This window comes from Plutella xylostella, chromosome 17 (assembly GCF_932276165.1).
Source record: "Plutella xylostella chromosome 17, ilPluXylo3.1, whole genome shotgun sequence".
Taxonomy (NCBI): domain Eukaryota; kingdom Metazoa; phylum Arthropoda; class Insecta; order Lepidoptera; family Plutellidae; genus Plutella; species Plutella xylostella.
This window is the reverse complement of record NC_063997.1, coordinates 2,461,999-2,483,996: the sequence shown is the minus strand read 5'-3', so window position 1 is coordinate 2,483,996 and position 21,998 is coordinate 2,461,999. Positions and strand designations below refer to the sequence as shown.

General features: G+C 41.2%; 2 protein-coding genes and 1 long non-coding RNA gene across 3 annotated transcripts; 1 reads left to right on the top strand and 2 right to left on the bottom strand.

Moving 5' to 3' along the window:
* Window positions 1-38: 38 nt before the first annotated feature.
* On the bottom strand, window positions 39-13,280 carry LOC105386622 (E3 ubiquitin-protein ligase SMURF2). Its single transcript, XM_038108955.2, has 12 exons — window positions 13,128-13,280; window positions 12,986-13,024; window positions 12,388-12,529; window positions 11,945-12,045; window positions 11,135-11,360; window positions 9,923-10,111; window positions 6,305-6,405; window positions 5,646-5,878; window positions 4,714-4,881; window positions 4,065-4,304; window positions 3,567-3,754; window positions 39-1,770 (listed from the first exon to the last, which is right to left on the bottom strand). The coding sequence occupies exons 1-12, from the start codon at window positions 13,180-13,182 to the stop codon at window positions 1,122-1,124; spliced, it is 2,331 nt and encodes a 776-aa protein (XP_037964883.2). The 5' UTR covers window positions 13,183-13,280; the 3' UTR covers window positions 39-1,121.
* Window positions 13,281-14,000: 720 nt separating this feature from the next.
* On the top strand, window positions 14,001-17,489 carry LOC105386647 (CDP-diacylglycerol--glycerol-3-phosphate 3-phosphatidyltransferase, mitochondrial). Its single transcript, XM_048626786.1, has 7 exons — window positions 14,001-14,728; window positions 15,064-15,216; window positions 15,441-15,652; window positions 15,928-15,998; window positions 16,217-16,312; window positions 16,837-16,963; window positions 17,338-17,489. The coding sequence occupies exons 1-7, from the start codon at window positions 14,134-14,136 to the stop codon at window positions 17,461-17,463; spliced, it is 1,380 nt and encodes a 459-aa protein (XP_048482743.1). The 5' UTR covers window positions 14,001-14,133; the 3' UTR covers window positions 17,464-17,489.
* Window positions 17,490-18,447: 958 nt separating this feature from the next.
* On the bottom strand, window positions 18,448-19,059 carry LOC125489785. The gene is made up of 2 exons (XR_007267240.1): window positions 18,950-19,059; window positions 18,448-18,500 (listed from the first exon to the last, which is right to left on the bottom strand). It is a non-coding gene; the product is annotated as an uncharacterized LOC125489785 (long non-coding RNA).
* Window positions 19,060-21,998: the final 2,939 nt, after the last annotated feature.

Here is a 21,998-nt window from a genome sequence, read left to right as displayed (position 1 = left end):
AGTTTTCTTGTGTGTGGTTAGAAAATAAAACCCGCACAAATGTGCAAAAATATTATAATTATAATATCATTTTAAATACAGTAAGTCAATTACTACTATAATATAATAATTTCATATCACTAACAGTCATTACAAGCTTAAAAATAATTACATTTTATCCAAACAGGTATGTAAGGCACTTATCCTTGTTTGTATTCCATCATCAGGTAATTTTCATTTCTATACAATTGGTTTTATATGACCGTACTATCTATAATTTGAAAGATTCAAATAATAATTGATAAGGGTTGAAAGTAATTGAAATCATTTAACATTGCTGCTGTATAAGGCACCAAGAAATTAATCAATTGCAAATAAATGTTGCATATTGATGAACACAATTCAATCTAATATTAATCCTAGTAAATATAATATTGCTGTTTTTGTACTGAACATTGGATTCATATAAGTATATACAAATATAATATACAAAAATATTCCATATGAATAATTGCAAAGCAATGATGTTTATTAGTTTGCTGCCGTTACAATACAGACTGACTTATCTTTATTTTGTTTATTAGAAACCTGGAAGCCCCCTATGATATAAATTCACTGGACAGAAAAAAACGTGAATGACTGTAATTATCTTAACGTAACGATATGTAAATGTAAATAACAGTTGAGCATTACTATGTGCTGTTAATAGTTTTATTAAAAGGGTAATTTTGAATGTTGATTAATAGAAAATAATAAAATATATCCAAAATGTGCTCAAGCTACTACCCCTGAATGGGTAGATACGAATTGTAAATAAGCTACGATTTAAATCTATGTAGTAAGCAAAGCTTAAGTTATACAGTTTTAGTTAAAGTAATAAATAATATTTTTGAGTACTGTAACACACGGGCTAATAAGTTTCCAACACAATCAACACCGAAATACAAACCGTAAAACCTCCCCTAGTATCCAATCGTTTGGCCAAAATATGTCTACCAATATTTTTGTCATGTCACATTGCGAATTGTCCTTCAGTCTTGTACTCAAGTACATCGTTTCAAATCGGATTCAGTACCCAAAAATGTGTCCGTAACTGGAATAACAGAGGCTTAGCGTTACTTATCAACACGTGGCCGCTGTGTTCACTCGACGGCGAACCCGGCGGTCTCGAGAACCGCCTGTGTGAGCTTGTCGAGCAGCTTCTGCTTGCACGTGTAGGGCGGCAGGTCCAGGCGGTTGAAGCACGTGTGGGCCTTCGGCAGTGAGTCGGGGTTAGCATCTGCGACCAGATGGAGCGTGAAGAGTCTCGGAGCTGCCGCACCAGTGGAGCCTTGTAGGGCGCGGAAGCCGGCTAGCGGAACACGTCGGGATCCAGTAACGAATTGGAGCAAGCGCGCGCGCATTTCCGGATCAAACTCTTCAACAATCTCCCAGAACCAGGCGACGATGGGCGCGTCTGGAGCCACATGCTTGAGGCGCGTGTGCTTGCGCCAGTCGGCGGGGTCGAGGTCGGCGCGGCCGGCGAGCAGCGGCTGCAGGTCTCTAGCCGCTAGGGGGCGCAGCAGCGCGGGCGGCACCACGTCACTCAGCCCCCGCTGCAGCGCCAGCCACTGCCGCTCGGCGCCGCGCGTGAAGCGATGCGCCACGTACAGACGGACATACTCGCGCTTGTTGGCGTCGGTGACTGGCTCGGAGGCGCCGCCCGCGCGCAGCTCCACGCTGCGGACCGCGCCGAACGACGAGCATTCCACCGAGAATGTCGTGTCGATCACGCCCGCTATGCTGTTCTCCCTGGAAATTAGAAGATAATTGTTATGTTTATTGATTTGTCTGATAATACTAGTGTAAACCACAAGAATTTCTGTAAGTAAGCCTACTACGTGGAGAGTGACGAAAGGGCTGACGAACAAACTGCAAGTGTTCGTCAATAAGTCCCTCAGGTCGATCCTACGCGTTTTCTGGCCGAAGACAATACGTAACGAAGATCTGAGGGGAATCATTGATAGTCCGGAAATATTATCCAAGATAGCACTAAGGGTTCCTTATCACTTGACTCGTAAAAGGCCACTGTTACATGTACCCTCCGCTAACTGTAACTACCGGCAAAATAGTTTCTTGGTAAGGGCATGCAACACGTACAACAGAATTTTCACCGAATCGGAAATTGACCTATTCTGCAGTAGTCTCTCTAAAATTAAAAACTTTTTCATTGATGAGTCGGTTGAACTAAAATAGTACACTACTAATATAAGTATTTAGGTAGTTAGTTAAGTGAATAACTTTATAAAATATTTTCATTTATTTTTAATTCAATTATCTGGGGGCACACTTGCATTTGGTATTTAATATTCAAATGCCACAAATATTGTAGCTTTCTGTTTTATTATTTCCTTCTAATATTATGTTGCCAATAATAATAAGTCAGTAGGCACTTAATTCTAACTAGGCGTAGTGGCGCTTGCCGCTGTTAGTTTGTAACTAGCGTAGTTTTTTATCTGTATACTTTAAGTTTGTTTCTATATGTGGGAATCTGTTAATGGCCTGTCTAATATTATATTAAATAGCTATTTTAAGTTATTATAAATAAGAACATGCTGTTGATTCTCCATGAAAAATAATAAATAAAAAAAAAATAAATAAATAAATCTGTGGAAGCTGTGCCGACAATCTCCCATCGGCAAGGAAATTGCGAAGCGAAAGTGGAGATGGATTGGGCACACTGTACGGAGAGGAGCTACGAATGCCGCAACTATAGCTTTGACTGGAGGCCACCAAATGGCAAGCGCTCCCGGGGACGCCCTGTTCAAACATGGCGCCGAAGCGTCGAAAACGAGCTTCGAGCCGCTGGACTAAGCTGGAGTGAGGCCAAAAGTACAGCCGAAGATAGGCGGAAGTGGCGGACGTTAGTGGAGACCCTCTGCACCTCTGGGGTGCCATAGGACTGCAACAACAAGCCTACTAATAAAAGGTGAAAGCCTATATTATACTAGAAAATTTATCATCATCAAATAATTACAATCTGGATAATATGAAGCACTTATATAGCCTTTTCCAAGGACATCCTCTCCTTGACCTTCCTCATCCTCCCACTATCAGAGAGACCATTGGGCTTCCCACGCTTAGTTTTTCATGGTCTGCCTACTATCAGTAGACGATTATGCTGCTGTGTTATTCTAGTACATATAACAACAACACTCACTGCATCCAAGTGCTAGTACATATAACAACAACACTCACTGCATCCAAGTGAGCGAGCGTTGCAGCTCGGTATGATGGTGCTAGTACATATAACAACAACACTCACTGCATCCAAGTGCTAGTACATATAACAACAACACTCACTGCATCCAAGTGAGCGAGCGGTGCAGCTCGGTATGATGGTGCTAGTACATATAACAACAACACTCACTGCATCCAAGTGCTAGTACATATAACAACAACACTCACTGCATCCAAGTGCTAGTACATATAACAACAACACTCACTGCATCCAAGTGAGTGGATGTCTCGCAGGGTGATGGTGCTAGTACATATAACAACAACACTCACTGCATCCAAGTGCTAGTACATATAACAACAACACTCACTGCATCCAAGTGAGCGAGCGGTGCAGCTCGGGGTCCACGAGGCGGATGTCTCGCAGGGTGATGGGCCGGCCCAGCAGTTGCTTGTAGAAGGGCGCGGTGAAGGCGGCGTCCAGTTGGTGCCCGTGGAATAAAGCTACGCCGAGGATGCGGCCCGCAAAGTGGAAGTAGGATAAGTGCTCTGGGTTCACCTGAAATGAGAAAGGTTTGCGTTTAGACGTTGGTTTTCAGTGAAAAATGTTGGTCTTATGGCATTTTAGCATTATTGTTTCAACAAAAAACGGTTAGCTCAAAAACGGTTAGCTCGTTAGTTTTTTTTCAGGCAGTGAAATGAACTGAATGCGGATTTGTATTACGCTGTTGCAGTAACGACGTGAAACGCAAGGTGGCGCTTCGTCCGCGCAGTTTAGTTTTTTCTTCTAGAACTGTCTTAAATCTTCGGTCACAGCAATCGACTGCACCTGTGACTATATAAAAAACGCACATCCCTTATCCACTCACCCCAGAATCCGCATTAATCTGCAACGCGTATCGATCCTCCCCTGAATTAGCGTACTGGAACAGTCCATAGTGCGGATTAAACAACTCTCGTCCCAACAGATGGAGCCACTCTCGCGCCACCCCCCCATAGTCTAGGCCTTCTTCTCCGCGGAACTTGACCAGTAAGCGTTTGCGGAGCTCCTTGCCACGGAGCTTCATGACGAGGCGGTACGACTCTTCGAGGACCTCGTTTCTTGACACCTGGAAAATGGGGAAGTTTTAAAATAACGGTTTAGGTAAGGTTGTAAGTTGTAACAAATGTAATATAAAACGATAGTTTGCGTTTTATGTAGCTATGCTTTGAAATCTTTTGGCCGTACTGTCTATATTTTTTTTTTAAATAAATAAATAATTATTTATGACGTCTGGTATACTATTGACGTGAATACTCCTGACAACTCCCATTTGATCTTAGTATCGTATCGTTGACTCAACACTAGTGCGCGTCTACGGCTTTTCAGGAGAAAGGATTAGTCAGTCAGATTTTCACTAGTATGCCTAGAATGCACTTGACATCCACCTTTCGTGGCCTCTCATGTTACTTCAGCTATTATCACATACTTTCTTTCATCCTCTTGCGTCACACCTCTATTCTGCAGTGACGTCATACCTCTATCCTGCAGTGCCCAGTCTGCGGCTGCAAGGCTTGTAGCTCGGCCCTCAGTGCCCGTGCTTTGGCCGCGAGGTCGCGCTTGTACTTGGGTAGAGCCTCGGAGTCTGAGGGGGCGTCGGCGGGCGCGGGCGGCGGGGTGGACGGGGATGGCGCTTCGGGGGTGATCTGGAATGGAGGTGTGGGTCAGTTGGGGATGACTGTTTGATTTTGCGTACATATAAATAATGTGAAAGACATTCATTGCTGCCGTGTTATGCTATGAGGACCAAAAAAAAATATTGTTGGATTTCATCATTTCAGACGCATCCATAACAATGTAGGACATCTCTGGTGGAAAGGCACTCCTTATTGTTGGTACCTGGGTTATCCAAGATACTTACTAATCATATTTTGATTTACCCAAAGATACTATTAAATACTCACACTGCACTATGCACAGCACGCACAGCACACTGTTCTACCAAAAATTACATAAGTAAGAAAGCTTCTGCTCTATTACACAACGAGCCCTGTGTTAATACTTACATTAGCCCGCTCCAAAGCCAGCCGTGGATCAGTAAACTGCGTAGTCCTATTATTGTGGTCCACAAAGTAGTGTCTCCCCGACGGCGCCTGTCGCATCTCCCAGCCGGGCGGCGACTTATAATTACATGTATTGTGTTATGTGATTGCTACACCCATATAGATAAGTCTTCTTTAAGCTAGCTTTGGCATTATTACAAGAAAAAGACTATTTATACTTACATTAGCGCGTTCTAGAGCCAATCTTGGGTCCGTGAACTGGGTAGTTGACTGACGGCGCCAGTCGCATCTCCCAGCCTACATACATGTGTTATGTTGTTGCTACACCTATATAGCTCTGCCTTTAGTCTCCTTTAAGCTAGTTTTGACACTATTACAAAAAGATACTTATGTTAATTAATACTCACATTAGCGCGTTCTAGAGCCAACCGCGGATCAGTAAACTGCGTAGTCCTATTATTGTGGTCCACAAAGTAGTGTCTCCCCGACGGCGCCTGTCTCATCTCCCAGCCGGGGGGCAGGGGGCCGGCGGCGGCGGCGCAGTGGCGGAGGTGCTGCGGCACCCGGGGGTCGTGCCAGGTCGATGAGCCCAGAGCCACGTTGTAGAAGTAGACTTGGCCTTGCGCTGTGGTGCGCATTTCTGTTGGGGGAGGGTTGTGGTTAGAGAGGGTGGATGGTTGGAGGATTTCGTTGTGTGTGAAGAATGGGGCAGTAATTAATCCGTGTGGAAACTATAAAGTTCGAAGATCAAGGACAGAATTTTTGATTCTCCTTGGGAGAACTTGTGTGCAGAATTTGTAGATTATTGGCTGATGATGAGATGACCACCGGATTCACCAGCGTTTAGTGATTCTGACTGGTGTTCCGAGGGTCTCGGGTTCGATGTTTTAATACATATTTCTCCTCGGATCTTAGGTATGTATGTGTTATATGTTTGTGTTGTGTGACATTTTCAATCAATCTATTATGGCAATAACCCTCCAGGCTTTGAGGAGGCATGCATGTGTGCCTTACAGTGGACTATTTACGTGCTGTATGTATAAAGTGAGGCTGTAGTCCTTATTACCGTATCCAGGAGGCAGGTCGGTAGCAGTGACAAGCGTGGCGGGGGCGGGCGCTGGGGCGGGCGGGGCGCGCCGAACCGCAGTCTGAGGCTGGGGTTCCGGCCTGGGAATAGAAAATACGTTAGTATAATAATAATTTATAAGTACCTTCGGAGTAAAGGTGGGCAAACTTGAAGCGGCTCTTGGAAGGTAGGCCTGTAGTATAAGCTATTTTCAAGATGTTTATACTTGAGTCATAATTTTCACTAGTAAATTTAGGTATTCTATTCTAATCTATTCTCTGTGGGGGTGTAAGTACCTGCACCTGGATCTTGCGAGTGGAACCTTTATGCATATCCCCAAGGTCTAAACTGCCTTCCTAAGCTTGGACCATTTCCCACCACGCTGGTCCATTGCGGGTTGGTGGGTTCACATATCTAGATGTGCTAAATCTAGATATGCAGGTTTCCTCACGATGTTTTCCTTCACCGTAAGAGCGAAGGTATACATTGTACTTAAGTTAAAAGAATTAATTGGTACATGTCAGCGCCGGGATTCGAACCCGCATCTCTTGCGTGAGAAGCGGGCGCTTACCCGACTGAGCTACCACCGCTCCAATAAAATAAAAGTAAATTTAGGTATCTTCTAAATGTTGTAAATATCTAGTGTCTGGACCATCTTATTGGTATGTTTTAAATAAATCTCTACGGTTTTCAGAAAAAACAATATAACTTATCCACCCAAGTGTCTTCCACCTATTGACAGACCTTGAAGTTCAGTTTAAGTTTAGTATGGCTTCTGGCCTTAAGCTCACTATAATAAACAGCACTACCGTATGAGTACGGCAGTGGTAGCACAATAGCGCGACGTCATATAAGATTCCGTATATGTGGTAAGCTTCATTGTAGTAATTTATAAAATTGTATAAAGCTTATTATTTACCTACCTATATACCGATAAAGTAATTTAGAGTTTATAGATTTATACTTTGATGACAGAGGTACAGAAGTGTTATCGTGTTTATAACGATGACTGGACAACTCGAATAATAGAAAGTAAAAGGTAATAGACAATCGCAATCGAAAGTCGTTATTCATTTATATGGATTGGACATGTATCATGCACAGATTTTGTAGTTAAATTTATTCACTCTTATGATTTATGCACGTACAAATTTAAATTCCATACTTTTTATTGTGATGAAAAAAATACTACATTTCAATATGTACCTACAAATGCGTAGCTTATGAACAAGAAACTATTTAAAAAATAGAATTTCATAAGCGGACAAAACTGTTGTTTTAGCTATAACAGGTAATAATTTACGTCAACTAGCTGTAATATTTATTAAACGAGCTACAACAGTGTGGGCCACGCAATTTCTATGTAAATGTTTTCGTCACAACAACAGTGCGCGTGCGCCGAATTCATTGAAGCTAATTACAGACACTTGATTGCCTTCATGTTACAATTTGGGGAACAATGCGTCTTGCGCACGGGCTTCAGTTGCCACATCCATTGAATTTAGTCATCTATGTACTCATATAACGATGCTATAAAGATGACAAATTGTATTTAATTGTAAAGTATCTATAGAATAAACTCGAAAACTACTCGTCCTATTCTAAATTTATTCCATTCCAATAGTTTATTCCTCAAAACATTTAATCACTAAGAGGGAAACAGCTATTAACTAATTTAATACAGACACAATATTTATTTACTAAATAGATTACAAAAGGAAGTCAAACAGACTGATAGTAAATTTGTTTACACAACAATACTGTTTAGTGGCGTCTACATTATTAAACTAATTTCGTAATCAGATATTGATTACATTCAAGAGTTGATTTGCTGTCAAAATGCAGTCATCACAATCACACAAGTATAGTGTTACTATCTATAGATATCACCGCAAGGTTTACACAAGATAAGGCAGTTTTATAGAGCGGCTTTAGTTAGATATGCATCTCTGAATGTAGGTCAAACTTTAGGCAAAACATTTATTTTATCAGCCCGTTTCAACATAACAATAACGACATCACGTCAGTTTCCTGTTCTCAATAACACAATTAAATACTAAACGAACTATACGCTGTGGAATGAATGCAGTATATTGAAACATTCCTCACTGGAATCTTCAGATGAAATCACGAGTATCACTGACATTGCAGCATACAAATAGTTTTGTCTTTCATTGAGCACTTTCACATTATCAGATCGCACTCGACAAATGCAGGTGATAGACAACAAGTATCAATACATTTATTCTTCGGCCTTCCTCAACCACCTACTAACGTTACGGCCACCTGTCTTATGACATCGATGTATTTGTAATAGTTTGATATTTTTAAATAAGTGTATAAGCTTAGAGTATTTTCTACCAGTCAACCTACCGAACACAGAATATTCAGAAACATACCATAATTTAGACCGAGCCAGCCAGTGCAGATATTTGTGTAAACGCAAACATTTTTTCTCGAGGTTTGGTTGTACGGAAAACATGGCAATATGCCTACCCCTATCACATAAGGACTGACACAACACTGGCTGAAGCGGGTGCAGTAATAAAAGCCTTGAGTGTTTATATTATGTTAACCATTAACCATAATTTCATTCAACTGACAATGGCACACCAAACGCAGTGCGTAAGCGGGCTTCTCCGAAACAAGATGCATATGACGCATACAACGATGAATATTAAACAAACAGTAGACAAAGCTGAGATGTACCACACACTACTCTTATGCAACAATCGACTGGCTCACATTGTAAGACCCAAATATCAGTGTGACGCAACAATAACGACGCATTCACACCACTAAAAGACTGTTTAGCTTGTGATCATAGTGCTTTAATTAATACACGAGACGATGCATATGTAACACTTAATATTCGTCACATAAAAATCGGAGGCGCGTGTAATATAAGTTTTTATAGCTGCCGTCGTATCGCGGCTGTAAAAACTGTTTTAGTTACACGTGACGGAAAATGAAAAACAATAACTAAAGATAAGTGCCGTCCTTTGATAGTTATTTTACTTGTTGAAGTGGATATTTGCTGGTATAAATTATGGCTTCAGAAATTTCTATAAAATGTTGCAGTTAAATAAATAAATAAATATGTGGGGACATCTCACACACGGCCATCCGACCCCAAGCTAGGCAGAACCTGTGTTATGGGTGTCGGACAGCTGATATATCTACACAAATACATAGATAGATACATACTAAATATAAATATCAACACACAAGAACCGAGTACAAATATCTGTATTTAAACAAATATCTGCCCAGCCGGGAATAGAACCCGGGACCTACAGCATAGCAGTCAGGGTCACTAACCACTTCACCATTCAGTCGTCTAAGTTGTAGACATTGCACTTCTGAAATCGAAAATTTTCTGCTTTCAGGGAAAGCCTGACCATCAATTGAAATGTTTTATCTTCACTGACGATATTTGTAGTTTCGGAGGGCTGTCATGCAATCGTTACATTTGCATCAAGATAAAGTTTTGCTAATAGCACACTCCAAAACCTTATCAAGCAATATTATCCTTCACACACCTTAAGGCTCGGCCCTCATATCATCATCATCATACATCCCTAGAGAACCTAACACGAAGTTTCCACCAAAACTCACCTCATAGAGATGCTAGTAGCATGCGCATCGCCCTCCGCCTCCACAGGCGAGGCCGGGGCGGGCGCGGGGGCGAGGGCGGGCGCGGGCGGGGAGGGCGAGGCGCGCGGGGGCGGCGGGCTGGCGGGGCCGCCCGGCGCGGACGGACGCTCCCATTGGGTGCGCCGGAGCAGGTGGTTCACGAAGTATGGCCTGGAAGGTGGGGTAGGTTAGGGAGGCTCGCGCAACATCATGTACATCGATATTCCCTCCCAACGACGTATTGCGCGTGAAAGCGTCATAAGATTTGGTTAAATAAATTAACATAACTCCATCAACATAACCATAGTCAAGAATTACAATGGCACGGTCAGACACATCTATTCAATTTATCCTGAAAATTATATGCTAAGTGGGATACAGTACCCTTTTTAACAAGTCGGAGTGTATACCCCTTCATGACCTTTGATAGCCATTTATTCATATGTATAGGTATGCATTTAGTTATGTTCAAGAGAATACTCTAGATTACTTCTACAAAACATAATATGTCTTTATTTATTTCATACGAAACACAAACAAAGGCTCAACATCAGCTGTCGGAAGTTCAGTCTAAAGTGAAGCCTATTTAAATTCATAACCCAGTGAAAAAAAACAGCATTATGCAAATTATAATGTTGATATAATTATTTATGGTAAGTAGTTAGTTTTAAGTGCAGTATGAATAGGTTACATATTGTAAGTTTCCTCTTTGTTTAGATGAATTACTCTAATTATGTAAAATTGTATTGTATTATTCTATGATTGAGGTAGACATAATGTAATGTGCCTACAATGATCTACCGCCTCACACAGCTACAATTTTAAACTAAAATTGTAAATTGTCAGTCTACTACGTCTTGGATATAATGTTGAGCATAGTTATTTAGTTTTTATGAATAACTTTCTAGTACAACATGATTTGACATGTATTACTGTATGGCATGGCAGCATCACTCTCCTCCAAGATTATGTTAAAATTGTAAAACAGTGTCAATAATCCACCACTGAATATAGGTCTTGTTTAAGGACTCTTGGCCTGCCTCATTCAACCATTACCTGTGAAATATTGCTCGAGCTATAAGACAACACAACTTAAACCTTTTAGGATCTAGATGAACTCCTTGGGCGAGACAAAATAGATTTCTTAAATTGGGTCAGATGTCATGGGACTTAATCAGTAAAAAATCAACCAACCTCCCATTAGGCGCGAACCGCTCCTCCCAATGCGGCGGCAGCGGCTGCGCGGGCTCCCGCGGCGCGCGCACGTCGCCCGCCGGCCCGACCACCGCCAGCGGGGAGCCCTCGCCCGCGCCCGCCGGCTCGCCCCGCGCCCCGTCCCGGGAGAGCAGCGACACGATGACCTGCCCCCGCACCCCGCAGGTCTCCCCCGAGCCGTCCTCGCAGAGCTCCAGGCATTGGTCTGTGGGAGTGGTGGAGTTAAGGCTACTATTCTATTGGGGTTTAGGTTTATGTGTATGTATTCCTATCATCACAGCTGTGTCAAAATCATTTGCCAAAATGATTTGATAGGGTGGTTTAGGACTGAAGGAACTTGTAAAGTTTCCTCTTTATTATTTGGGAATAGGTAATGTATCAAACTAATCAGAGGTGAGGTGGAGACCATGTATGCTGCTGAGAACATGTCTAAGAACATCCCTCTAGGGATATTTTGCAATATTTTCCTGTTCATCGAGGTCTTAAACAACTATGCAAAGTACCTTGATTTGAACAAAGAGCATTACTTTACGCTGCAATGGATGTGCCACAAGATTGACATTATGTTTCAAGGTGAAAGTAATAAATAAAAAAATTAACAGCACAGTTGAATGATGTAAGTGTAAGTACATAAAACAAAAATCTGTAATAAATCCAGCATACATGCACTTAATCTTACATCAGACAGATCATGAAACTTTCACTTGTAAAATGTGATCAGATTATATAAACATAATGATGAGGAAAGTGCAGAAACAAATGCAGTATTTATTTACTAATGAAACTTACATCCTGTGTCTTTCAGTTTGTGAACAGTGGATGGCTGGATGCGAACACATCCTAGGAAGCCTGACCCTTGTCTCTTATGTACCTTCCTCTGGTTCCATACACTGCAACAAAACAAAGAGTGATAACAACTACATAGTATTCATACATCATATTTTTTTGTAAATAATTTTAAAAGGCAAATAATATTGCTAATTCTGAAAATCACCTCTATAAAATGTTGCTTTTACTACAAATTATAAACTAATGACTGAGCTATGGGTGGTATTCAATATCTTAAATACCCAATAATACAGGTTTTAACTTGTTTGTGTAAGTAAATCCCTAGGGAGTAGTACTTGCAAGTAAAATAACAGATAAAGAGCAGAAGAACTATAGTCAGGGATCTTTTTTTTAGGTTTTCATATAGACCAGTAAGATTATTAAATAACATGTGAAATACCAACCTTATTGTAATTCCGTCACCTTTAGTCAGGTACAAGTCATAGTGTGTGTTCCACTTAGGGTCAAGGGTTCCCTTCACAGCGCTTGTTGAGTACACTTGTCCACTGCCATCCACTGAGATTCGGGCAAATGGATCTGGCAGACCTATGGTCAAATGTTATAGCTAGTTTAACCTTAGTATTGTAATGATGTAGTGATAGTAAATAATGTAGTGTTAACTTTATAATTATGTTTGAGTATTCATAAAAACAAGATTAAAAATATTAAATATCATTCAAAAATTACATGAAACCTTTATTGAAGCTGTCTCAAATGTCTACAGTAATAAATTATTCAATGAAGAAGTCAGTCAAGGATACTCAAGATACAAAGTAGATAAGAGTAGGTATTGATAGTTATCATTGTTCAGTATACTCGGGGTTTAGGCATTTATATTCAATTTATTGCTGAGGCGCAGACAGTTTTATTGTTACAATTAGGGACGAACTTTCAAAATCCTTTCCCATGAATGTTTTCAATGTAAAGTTGCATTGAACAACAATAAAAAATCACAGGGCCTTGAACAAACTTTAAAAATATTAAATGTAAAAGGAAACTTACGAAATAGGTCACGTCGTGCCAGGTTCCTTGCGCATAGAACTAAAATGAAAGGAATTCGCGTTAATTATTTGGAATGCGGTCCTCAACAGCAAAGTGTGATGAATTCACATGCACATAAAACTTAAATTTGTATTCAACTTACTAGTAAGTCGTATTTTCTGAGCTCCATATTTACGGTTTGATGATGGAGTGGACATTTTATGCACTTTTAACTAAACATCACAGCTAAAAACTTTTACTCAACGCCATTTCATTTTCATCGTAAACTTGCAATCGCCATCTTTTTTCAATATTTATATTTAGGGTTCGAACGATACTTTCGATACCGAGTAAGTATCGATACTTTCGTTTGCGATACCCGATACTGAGTACTCGATACTTTTGGACCGATACTTTTCCGGTATCGATACCCTCGTCTCGATACGAAAATCGCTGGTATCGAGTACTTTGTCGTCACATAATAATATGATAAGCCTTCATAAAAGGTCTTAAAACAAAACCAACCCGTTAAAACCTCAGAATCTTGCTTTTTTTTTGTATTTATTTGCTATTATCACCAAAACTTCTTTTTAAATGCAATGTAAAAGTAGATTTTTATGCTGGTGAAGGAACAAAAATGAACTATTTCGCAATTACTCGATACTGAGTAGTATCGATACTTTTGGACCGATACTTTTTCGGTATCGATACCCTCGTCTCGATACCACATGAGTACTCGGTATCGATACCGGACGCCGATACTTCGAACCCTATTTATATTTTCTTTCACTCTCAAATAGTCTCTATTCATTCATTCAATCTGCCTATCATTCACTCCTCACACCGCCCATCTCGCAGTTCTTGTCTGTGAAACGAAGATAAAACAAAAGTATCGATATCGAAGTCTTCGTATAGCATCGATTCACATCTCTATATAACTTTTTTCTGCTGACAGTCATATGTTTTTGACAGAAGAAACAGTTGACATTTTGCAGTTTGACAGATGAATTGCACATTGTGTTTGGTGGTTTTGTTGGTTTTGTGTTTTACAATACAAATGCTTAAATACGTTTAAAATTAAAAACTACAAATAATTTAACAGGAAAAATATGAGAGTACTCTATGCACGGCATAAAGCATCGAAAACAAATCTCTAACCAAAGTCAGTAATGTTAATTAATAGCAACATGAAGTTAAGGATAAAAGCGGCAGAGTTACAGCATTTTAGTTGGCTCTACAAATTAGCCCCGTGTTTTCCTGTAAAAGCCACTAAAATCAATGTAATAACCGATCCTAGAACTTTTTACGACACTCTCTGCGAGCGATTCAAGAATGCAGACTCCAGGATATCCGTCGCGAGCTTATACATCGGCACTGGCGAACTGGAGCGGAGGTTACTCGATATCACCAAAGATAATGTTGTGATGAAGAAGAATTTAAAGTTTAGTGTTCTTTTAGACTATCAGAGAGGTACGAGAGGGGAAGTCAACTCCAAGACCCTTTTACAGAGCTTTGTAAATGATGTGCCAGAGCGTAGCAATATTAGTTTATACCAGACTCCTCGTTTGCACGGCTCGTGGTCGAATGCCCTGCCGTCAAGGTACAATGAGATTGTGGGTCTTCAGCACATGAAGCTGTACATAGCGGATGACTCGGTACTGCTGAGTGGAGCCAACTGCTCCTCCGACTACTTCCATCAGAGACAGGATCGCTATATTGAAATTCATGATCCTGATCTTGCTGACTTTTACAGTGAATTAATAGGTAGGACTGCAGTAAGTTTAGCATATTTTTATTTTTTTTGGTTTGTAGAGACAAGTATGAAAAGAAATCAAAATAAGTTATTTCACTTCTTACCATCTGAATCAGAGCCCCTGCTCAGCAGTTAAAAATGAATTTTGTGTCTAGAATGAGGTACAGAATGCTATTAGCATTCATTTTATTATTTAACTCTATAAATGTAAGCTAATCGAATTTTCTTTCAGCAAACCTACACATTTTCATTGCTAGAAGTCAAAAACATCTTTATTTGAAATTTTACAGCAAATATGCAGAGGCTTGATTGTTATATTAAAGATGAAATTTTTATGAAATTTCAGATGTTATGGGCAGTTATAGCAAGAAGTGTGTGGGCGATGCTGTTACTGACCACGGGCTGCCTAGCAAGGAGGCGGTGGTAGCGGGAGTGCGGGATAAAGTATCGGCATTCACAGACAAGTGGATGAGGCAGCAAGAGGCTAAACCAATAAATGGTAATACATAGTTAGATACTCCATACATTAAGTTATCATATTTTACTCTACATAAGCTATCTGTGGCGCATCTTTTATTTATTTTAATTTGAAACAGGAAAATTTATAACATAGGCCATTTTATGACGATGATGATTAATTCAGTTTTTATTCAGGTAGCCAAGTATAGCCAAGATCAATAGATAGATTTTATTTATTATTAATATCTACAAAACTGTTTTCAGATGCAGCAGACACATGGGTGTTTCCACTCTTACAAATGGGTGAATACGGCATCACTCAAGATGAAGAGGCAACCCAGGCCATGCTGTCATCGGCCCCCGAGGGCTCACAGCTCAAACTGGCCACCGGGTACTTCAACCTGACCGAGGACTACACACAGACGCTGCTACAGCGAAGCAAGGCTATGATCAGTCTGTTGATGGCACATCCTAATGTAAGTACTTTAGAATTTATTGTATTGAACATTAAAGGATAAGTAACTATCCCCCAGGTACTTTTGTAATATAATAGATCTCTTATAAATTGTATCATATAACGCACAAAAAGGACAAAAGAGGTCTGTATAGGCTGCAACTCTTCTGTCAGGCCTTAATTGTGTCCAAAAAATATTTTCTTAAGACAGCAATACGATTAAAAGTATACATAATATTATATGTTTTCTACCTAAAAAATTATATTATGTATTTAAAAAAAAACACTTCATTCCAGGCAAATGGCTTCCTCGGAGCATCATTCCCGGCTGGCGGCATACCGCACGCGTACTCACTCATAGCTAAACAGTAAGTTGTATATTCTAAAAGCAATAGTTATAGTTATTATTCATCTTGTTTTCACTCAAACTGTGCTCAATCGCTCAAACTCAGCTCATCCTTCAAATTAATAAAATATCAGAATTTTTGAACCAATCATCTTATCCTTAACTTGTACATAAACGAAAGTTCATACCTACAACGAGCCTGTACAGTTAACATGCTGTAAAATGTATTGTTTATTGCAGATTCTGGCAGAGAGTGCTGGAGACGGGGCAGGCTGGGCGGATACAGATGATGGAGTATGAGCGGGAGGGGTGGACCTTCCACGCGAAAGGACTGTGGTATGCATTTAACAATATTATCTTTATTTTTAGGCATATGATAGTAAGTACATCAAATCAGACATGTGCCCGATGCTCAGATGTGTGAAATAAATTACCAATGCTGAAGCATCGGCCCGTATTCGTTCATTGCTGGAAATAGGCTTTAATTTATCTAATTGCTGGAAATTCTTGTGAGAGCACAAGAAGTGCCACATATTTTTTTCCTCGGCCACTACCTGTCGAATGTCGTCGTCCAGCCGACCGGAGGGCGTCCCATGCTAAGCTTGGCAGTTCGTGCTCTTTACTAGGAAACTCGTTTATATCACCAATAGGGACCCATTCTGATGATAAGAGGTAATCATTAGTCGTAAAAATTTACATCCCTATAACAGCCACAGCACACACAGCTTGTGTTATGTTTTCTGACTAATTTGTGTTGTGTATATGTTACAAAATAGTAGGTATCTTCCTTTGGAGAAACGTTGTGTAATATTCTCAAAAGCTATCTTCCACATGTTACATTCAAACCCCTCTTCTCGCAGGTACTACGCGCCGGGCGCGGGGCTGCCGTGCGCGACGGTGGTGGGCTCGGCCAACCTCGGGGAGCGCTCCGTCCGGCGGGACCTGGAGGCGCAGGCCGCTGTACTCACTGTGGACCCGGATCTACAGGTGTGTGGGTACTAGATTTTAATGGTACTGCTACTGGGTAAAAAGTTTTCCTACCCGAATTTCGACATAAAATTTTGGAAACATGAAAATCCGAATTGAAATCTTTATGGCTCAAAAGCAGTTGGAGTACATTATTTAATAAGTAGGTACACTATTGCCAGGAATACAAGACACGAGGTTTATCAAGCTAGTATAGCAAGCTAGTGTAAGGGAGCTAGTGTAAGGAAGCTAGCAATGGCCTCATAAGTATATGTATAGACAAAATTATCTTCATTTTCTACTAAGTAGAAGTACCTTCTAGCTTACTAAACACTAGCCTCATGTATATCGGGCATATTGTACTATATCTAACTACTATAACATGTTGTTTCCAGCGCCGCCTCCACTCCGAATGCACTTCCCTCCACACGCCGGCGGCGTCGTGCGGCGCCTCGCTGCTGGCGCGCGCTGTGCCGCTGTGGGTGCGCGCCACCGTCGGCCTGTTCCGGACATACTTCTGAACAGCCGCCAAGCTGGTGCAGCTACTGGCACTGGTTTACTGCCACTGTGTGTGTGGTGTGGACGCTTCTGAACGCACACGCAGTTCGGAAATGCGCACACGGCTTGCAGCGCATAGCTGACCAGTTTACCGAGAGGTTTATAGACATTTCTGAACGCATACACTAGCCGCAGCGCTGGCTCGACTACTGGCCGGTTTACTGGCACTGTGTGTTGAGATGGAGACTTCTGAATGCACACGCAGTTTGGAATTTTGGAAATATGCATGGAAGTAATAATACAACAGGAATGCGCACTGCACCAAAAAAACGAGCCGACAGAGATAGTCAGCACGAAGCCCTCCATCTCTTTCTATTTTTGGTGACCATCATTTTAGGTAATTCATGAGACATCACTTCTAATCTATCATGTCGCGAATAGGTGTCGATGGTCTCAAAGTCACCTATTATTCGAATAATTCGATTGCAATGTAGGTACGAATGTATTTTGGTGATATGACAATTGAGTAAACAAATGGGGTGAACTTAAAATTTGTATAGATTGTCAAAACAGGTTAACATTAAACGCAACTATGTACCTAAAACGTGTTTACTCTGTAGGTGTTCCGTTTACATAGTCTAGTAAAGTGTAGTTGATGAAAATCATAAGATTTCAAAAAAAATATCTCAACCTAAGTGCTTCCGCCGGTTTTAAGCTTGATAAATTATCTTATAATACTCATATCTATCACCAAAAAAATCAACAGCTCATAACTCTTTACCAGCCTTATAAGATAACAGTCACAATAATACCTAATGATACTTAGGTATAAAATAAAACAAAAAGTTGAATGAAACAGGTCCTAATTAATGGAAAGTGATTCAAAAGTACGAATGAATGGTCACCCTAACCATAACGTCAATCAATCAATCTTTGGTTGTGGCACTATGCCGTGTGTGACTGACACAGCAAATTCCGCCAAATTCAATTGTAATAAGGAACACACATGTATATTATAGCTGTATTTACGGTAATTTAGATATATTTACAGGGTTAATACCTGGAACAAACAGACAAACACATTATATATACAGGACATCACAAATAGGGGTTAGTATAGTTTTAGTATATATAATGACAATATACAAATTTACAGTTTAATATTATTAGTCTTGAGAAATCTGTACAGAATGTTAGCAACTGGAGTATGTACAAGTGTTAGTAGATAATTAATATTTACAGGTTTAGGAATGGATGGGGGGAGGAAATCGTGGAGGGAGGTTTGAAGATTGGGACACTCAAAGAAAAGATGATCAACAGATCCTTCGCTGGTACCGCAGTCACATACAGAACTATCACGCACCCGAATCCTAGCCAGGTGCACAGGGGTGCACGCATGACCCAGACGGAGCCTGCAAATAGTGGAGGTAGCAGGTTTATCAAGGAATCTTGCTCTAAAAAACCATGGCCTTTTGGGGATATGGGGTTGAATGTTGGAGTAAAACTTACCTTTGAGATTCCTGGAAGTGTCCCAGGACACTTTCCAGGATCTATCTAGCCTCGGACCTGCGAGCGAGGCAAGGTCATGAGCGAAGTTTTGGTAATGAGTATCCAGGCCCAAACTAACGGCTTCCTTAGCGAAGGAATCTGCACACTCATTACCAATGATGCCACTGTGTCCGGGAATCCAGGCAATGGCTACCTCAATACCCTGAGTCACACAGCGATGAAGAGTTTCTCTAATTTTGAGAATTACTGGAAATTTTGATTTAGATTTAAATGGATAAGCGATGATAGCTTGTAAACAGCTGGCCGAATCTGATAAAATGATAGTTTTATTTAATTTGTGGGACTCAGTGTAGAGAAGAGCTTCCAAGATAGCTGTTGCCTCGCCCGTGAAGACCGAGGTTTCAGGAGGACACTTGAAACTCAACACAACCCTGTATCCGGGCAGCCATACAGCCAAACCCACGTTGCCATCTTCAGATAATTTAGAGGCATCGGTGTAGATGGGGAGCCAGTCCGGCCACTCAGTATTGAGTTTCTCATTTAGGGCTCTATCAGCCCCAGGGGAGTCCTTTCTGATGCCCAAATCCAGGGCTATGTTGGGTTGAAAAACTAGGGTGTCATAGGGGACTTCGAAAAGGGGGTTAGTTTTAAATTTCACAGTGGGATGAGGGAGGTTAGTGCAAAAAATGAATGTTTTAAGGAGGAAAGAAAGACCATGGTTTTCTTGGGAGTTACATAACCGCCTAAGGGTATCAAGCTTGGCCAATAAGGGGTGAGAGTCGGATTGCCAAATTTTGAAGAAGAAACGATCACACAAATACTGCCTCCGGAGTGAAAGAGGGGGATCAACACACTCCACCTGCAGGGCATTGGTGGGAGAAGATCTCATCGCACCCGATATAATACGAAGACACTTGTACTGTATTTTGTCGAGTTTTTCCAATGCAGCCTTGTTACAGGGGTCCAGTACAAAGGAAGCATAATCGAAATGACTTCGAACAATAGCATTGTACAAGAGTTTCTGTGAGTAGGGATGAGACCCCCACCATACGCCCGACAGAGATCTAAGGACGTTGACACCCCTCTCGCACTTCTGAGCCACATAATTCATGTGATGGGTTCCCGATAATCGTGAATCTAAAATAACGCCTAAAAATTTCACTTTGTTGGCTACAGCAATTGTATCTTCTCCAATAACGAGATCGACATCAGGGATGTGGCGTTTTCTGGTGAATACAACTGCTGTGCATTTTGGGGGGGAGAGAGATAACCCATGACCATCCAGCCAATCCGTGAGGTACCTAAGCGCCAGGTTCAGCTGTACATTTGTCTCTTCTAACGAAGGGGATGCATAATAGAGAGCCAGGTCGTCGGCGTACTGTAGAATGTCGCAAAAGCAGTCAACGGATTTATCAAGATCATAAGTATAAAGACTGTAAAGAAGGGGGCTTAAGACCGATCCCTGGGGAAGGCCTTTCCATACAAATTTTGGGGAGTCCAAGGTCGAAGGGGATTTTATGTAGATAGATCTCTCCATGAATAGGCTGCAAACCAAACGGGTAAGCTTCACTGGAATGCTCAGCTGGCGCATTTTCTGCCTGAGCACAGGAAGAAGGACGTTATCGTAGGCAGACGCTATGTCAAGAAAGACACCCACAAGGTATTCTTTCCTCTTAAATGCGATGTGAATATCTGTAGTAAGAATTGCAAGGCTGTCTAGGGTGCTCATACCTTTCCTAAAACCAAACTGGGTTTTGGCGAGGATTCCCCTGTTTTCAACTAACCATTCCAGCCTGCATTTAATCATGTGTTCCAAGATTTTCGACAAAGCAGAGGAGAGGGCGATTGGACGTCGGGAGTTAGGGTCACGGGGGTCTTTTCCGGCCTTCAATATGGGAACGACTATTTGCTTACTCCAAGAGCATGGAGTAACTCCATACTCAAGAAAGTAGTTTATCAGCTCCAAGTAGAAGCACTTGACCTTGAGGCTTGATTTTGAAAGGAAAGAGTATGGAATGCCATCAATACCTGGAGAAGAATCGGTTAAGCCAGATAAAGCAGATTGAAGTTCATCCATAGAGAATGGAGAATCCAACCTGTCTGAAGATGGTAAGGGAGCTGGTGGGGGGCGGAGAGCACTAGAGTGTGGGACATAAGGTGGAGCCAGTTTATCACTGAACCCTTCTAGCCATAGAGAGGGATCGTTGGTCAAGATATCTTCGACATTAAGGGAGCCGCGATATCGCCGAATGTATCTCCACACCAGAGAGGAGGGAGACCTAGGAGAAAGATTTTCACAAAATCTGATCCAACCCTGTTTCTTTTTCTTTTTAAGAAGCCGTTTCGTTCGTGCGGCTATTCTTTTGTAACTTATGAAATTTTCCATGCTCATATTAGCTAGATAAACATCCTCTGCGTTTTTTCGATCTTCAATAGCCGAAGTGCAGTCAGAATCCCACCAAGGTGGTGAGACTCTTAGGCCCTTACGAGATTTTTTATTTTTAGCAGAGGATGTGAGAGCTTTTTCGTATAGTTCATAGTTACCAAGAAAGTTGTCACTGGAACAGGGTTGGATCAGATTAAGTTTATCTTCAACAGAGGTGATGAATGTGGACCAGTCATTCCTACCTATCATGTATCTTGGGAAGGCACATGAATCAGCAGGAACGCTAGTTCTGTTAGGTATAGTAATAGAAATTGGAAAATGATCACTCCCAAAAGTATTTGGGAGGACCCTCCAGAATATTGATGTTGAAAGAAGAGGAGAAGAAAAAGTGAGATCAACAGCACTTTTTGGGTTCTGACGTGGAAGGACTCGACGGGTAGGAGAGCCGTCATTTAAAATACAAACATCTAAGGTATCAAGCATGTCTAAGAGGGCGATTGCAAAAGCGTCGGTGTGATAAGAACCCCATGAGGTATGATGGGCGTTAAAGTCCCCCATGATCAGGAGAGGTTGGGGGAGGGAAGAAATGATGTTATAAAAAGATGGAAGCAGAGAGGGATGAGGATTAGGGAAATACACGGACACGAAAGTAATGTCTAAAGC

What these genes read in the sequence shown, in the direction of transcription:
- LOC105386622 (XM_038108955.2), bottom strand. Translation starts at nt 13,182, where the DNA reads ATGTCCACTCCATCATCAAACCGTAAATATGGAGCTCAGAAAATACGA. An exon ending in TCAGAAAATACGACTTACTA is followed by an intron (nt 13,025 to 13,127) that starts GTAAGTTGAATA and finishes CTTTCATTTTAG; the next exon opens with TTCTATGCGCAAGGAACCTG. An exon ending in CGACCTGCCTCCTGGATACG is followed by an intron (nt 5,879 to 6,304) that starts GTAATAAGGACT and finishes CTCCCCCAACAG; the next exon opens with AAATGCGCACCACAGCGCAA.
- LOC105386647 (XM_048626786.1), top strand. Translation starts at nt 14,134, where the DNA reads ATGTTAATTAATAGCAACATGAAGTTAAGGATAAAAGCGGCAGAGTTA. An exon ending in AGAGGCTAAACCAATAAATG is followed by an intron (nt 15,217 to 15,440) that starts GTAATACATAGT and finishes AACTGTTTTCAG; the next exon opens with ATGCAGCAGACACATGGGTG. An exon ending in TGTTGATGGCACATCCTAAT is followed by an intron (nt 15,653 to 15,927) that starts GTAAGTACTTTA and finishes ACTTCATTCCAG; the next exon opens with GCAAATGGCTTCCTCGGAGC.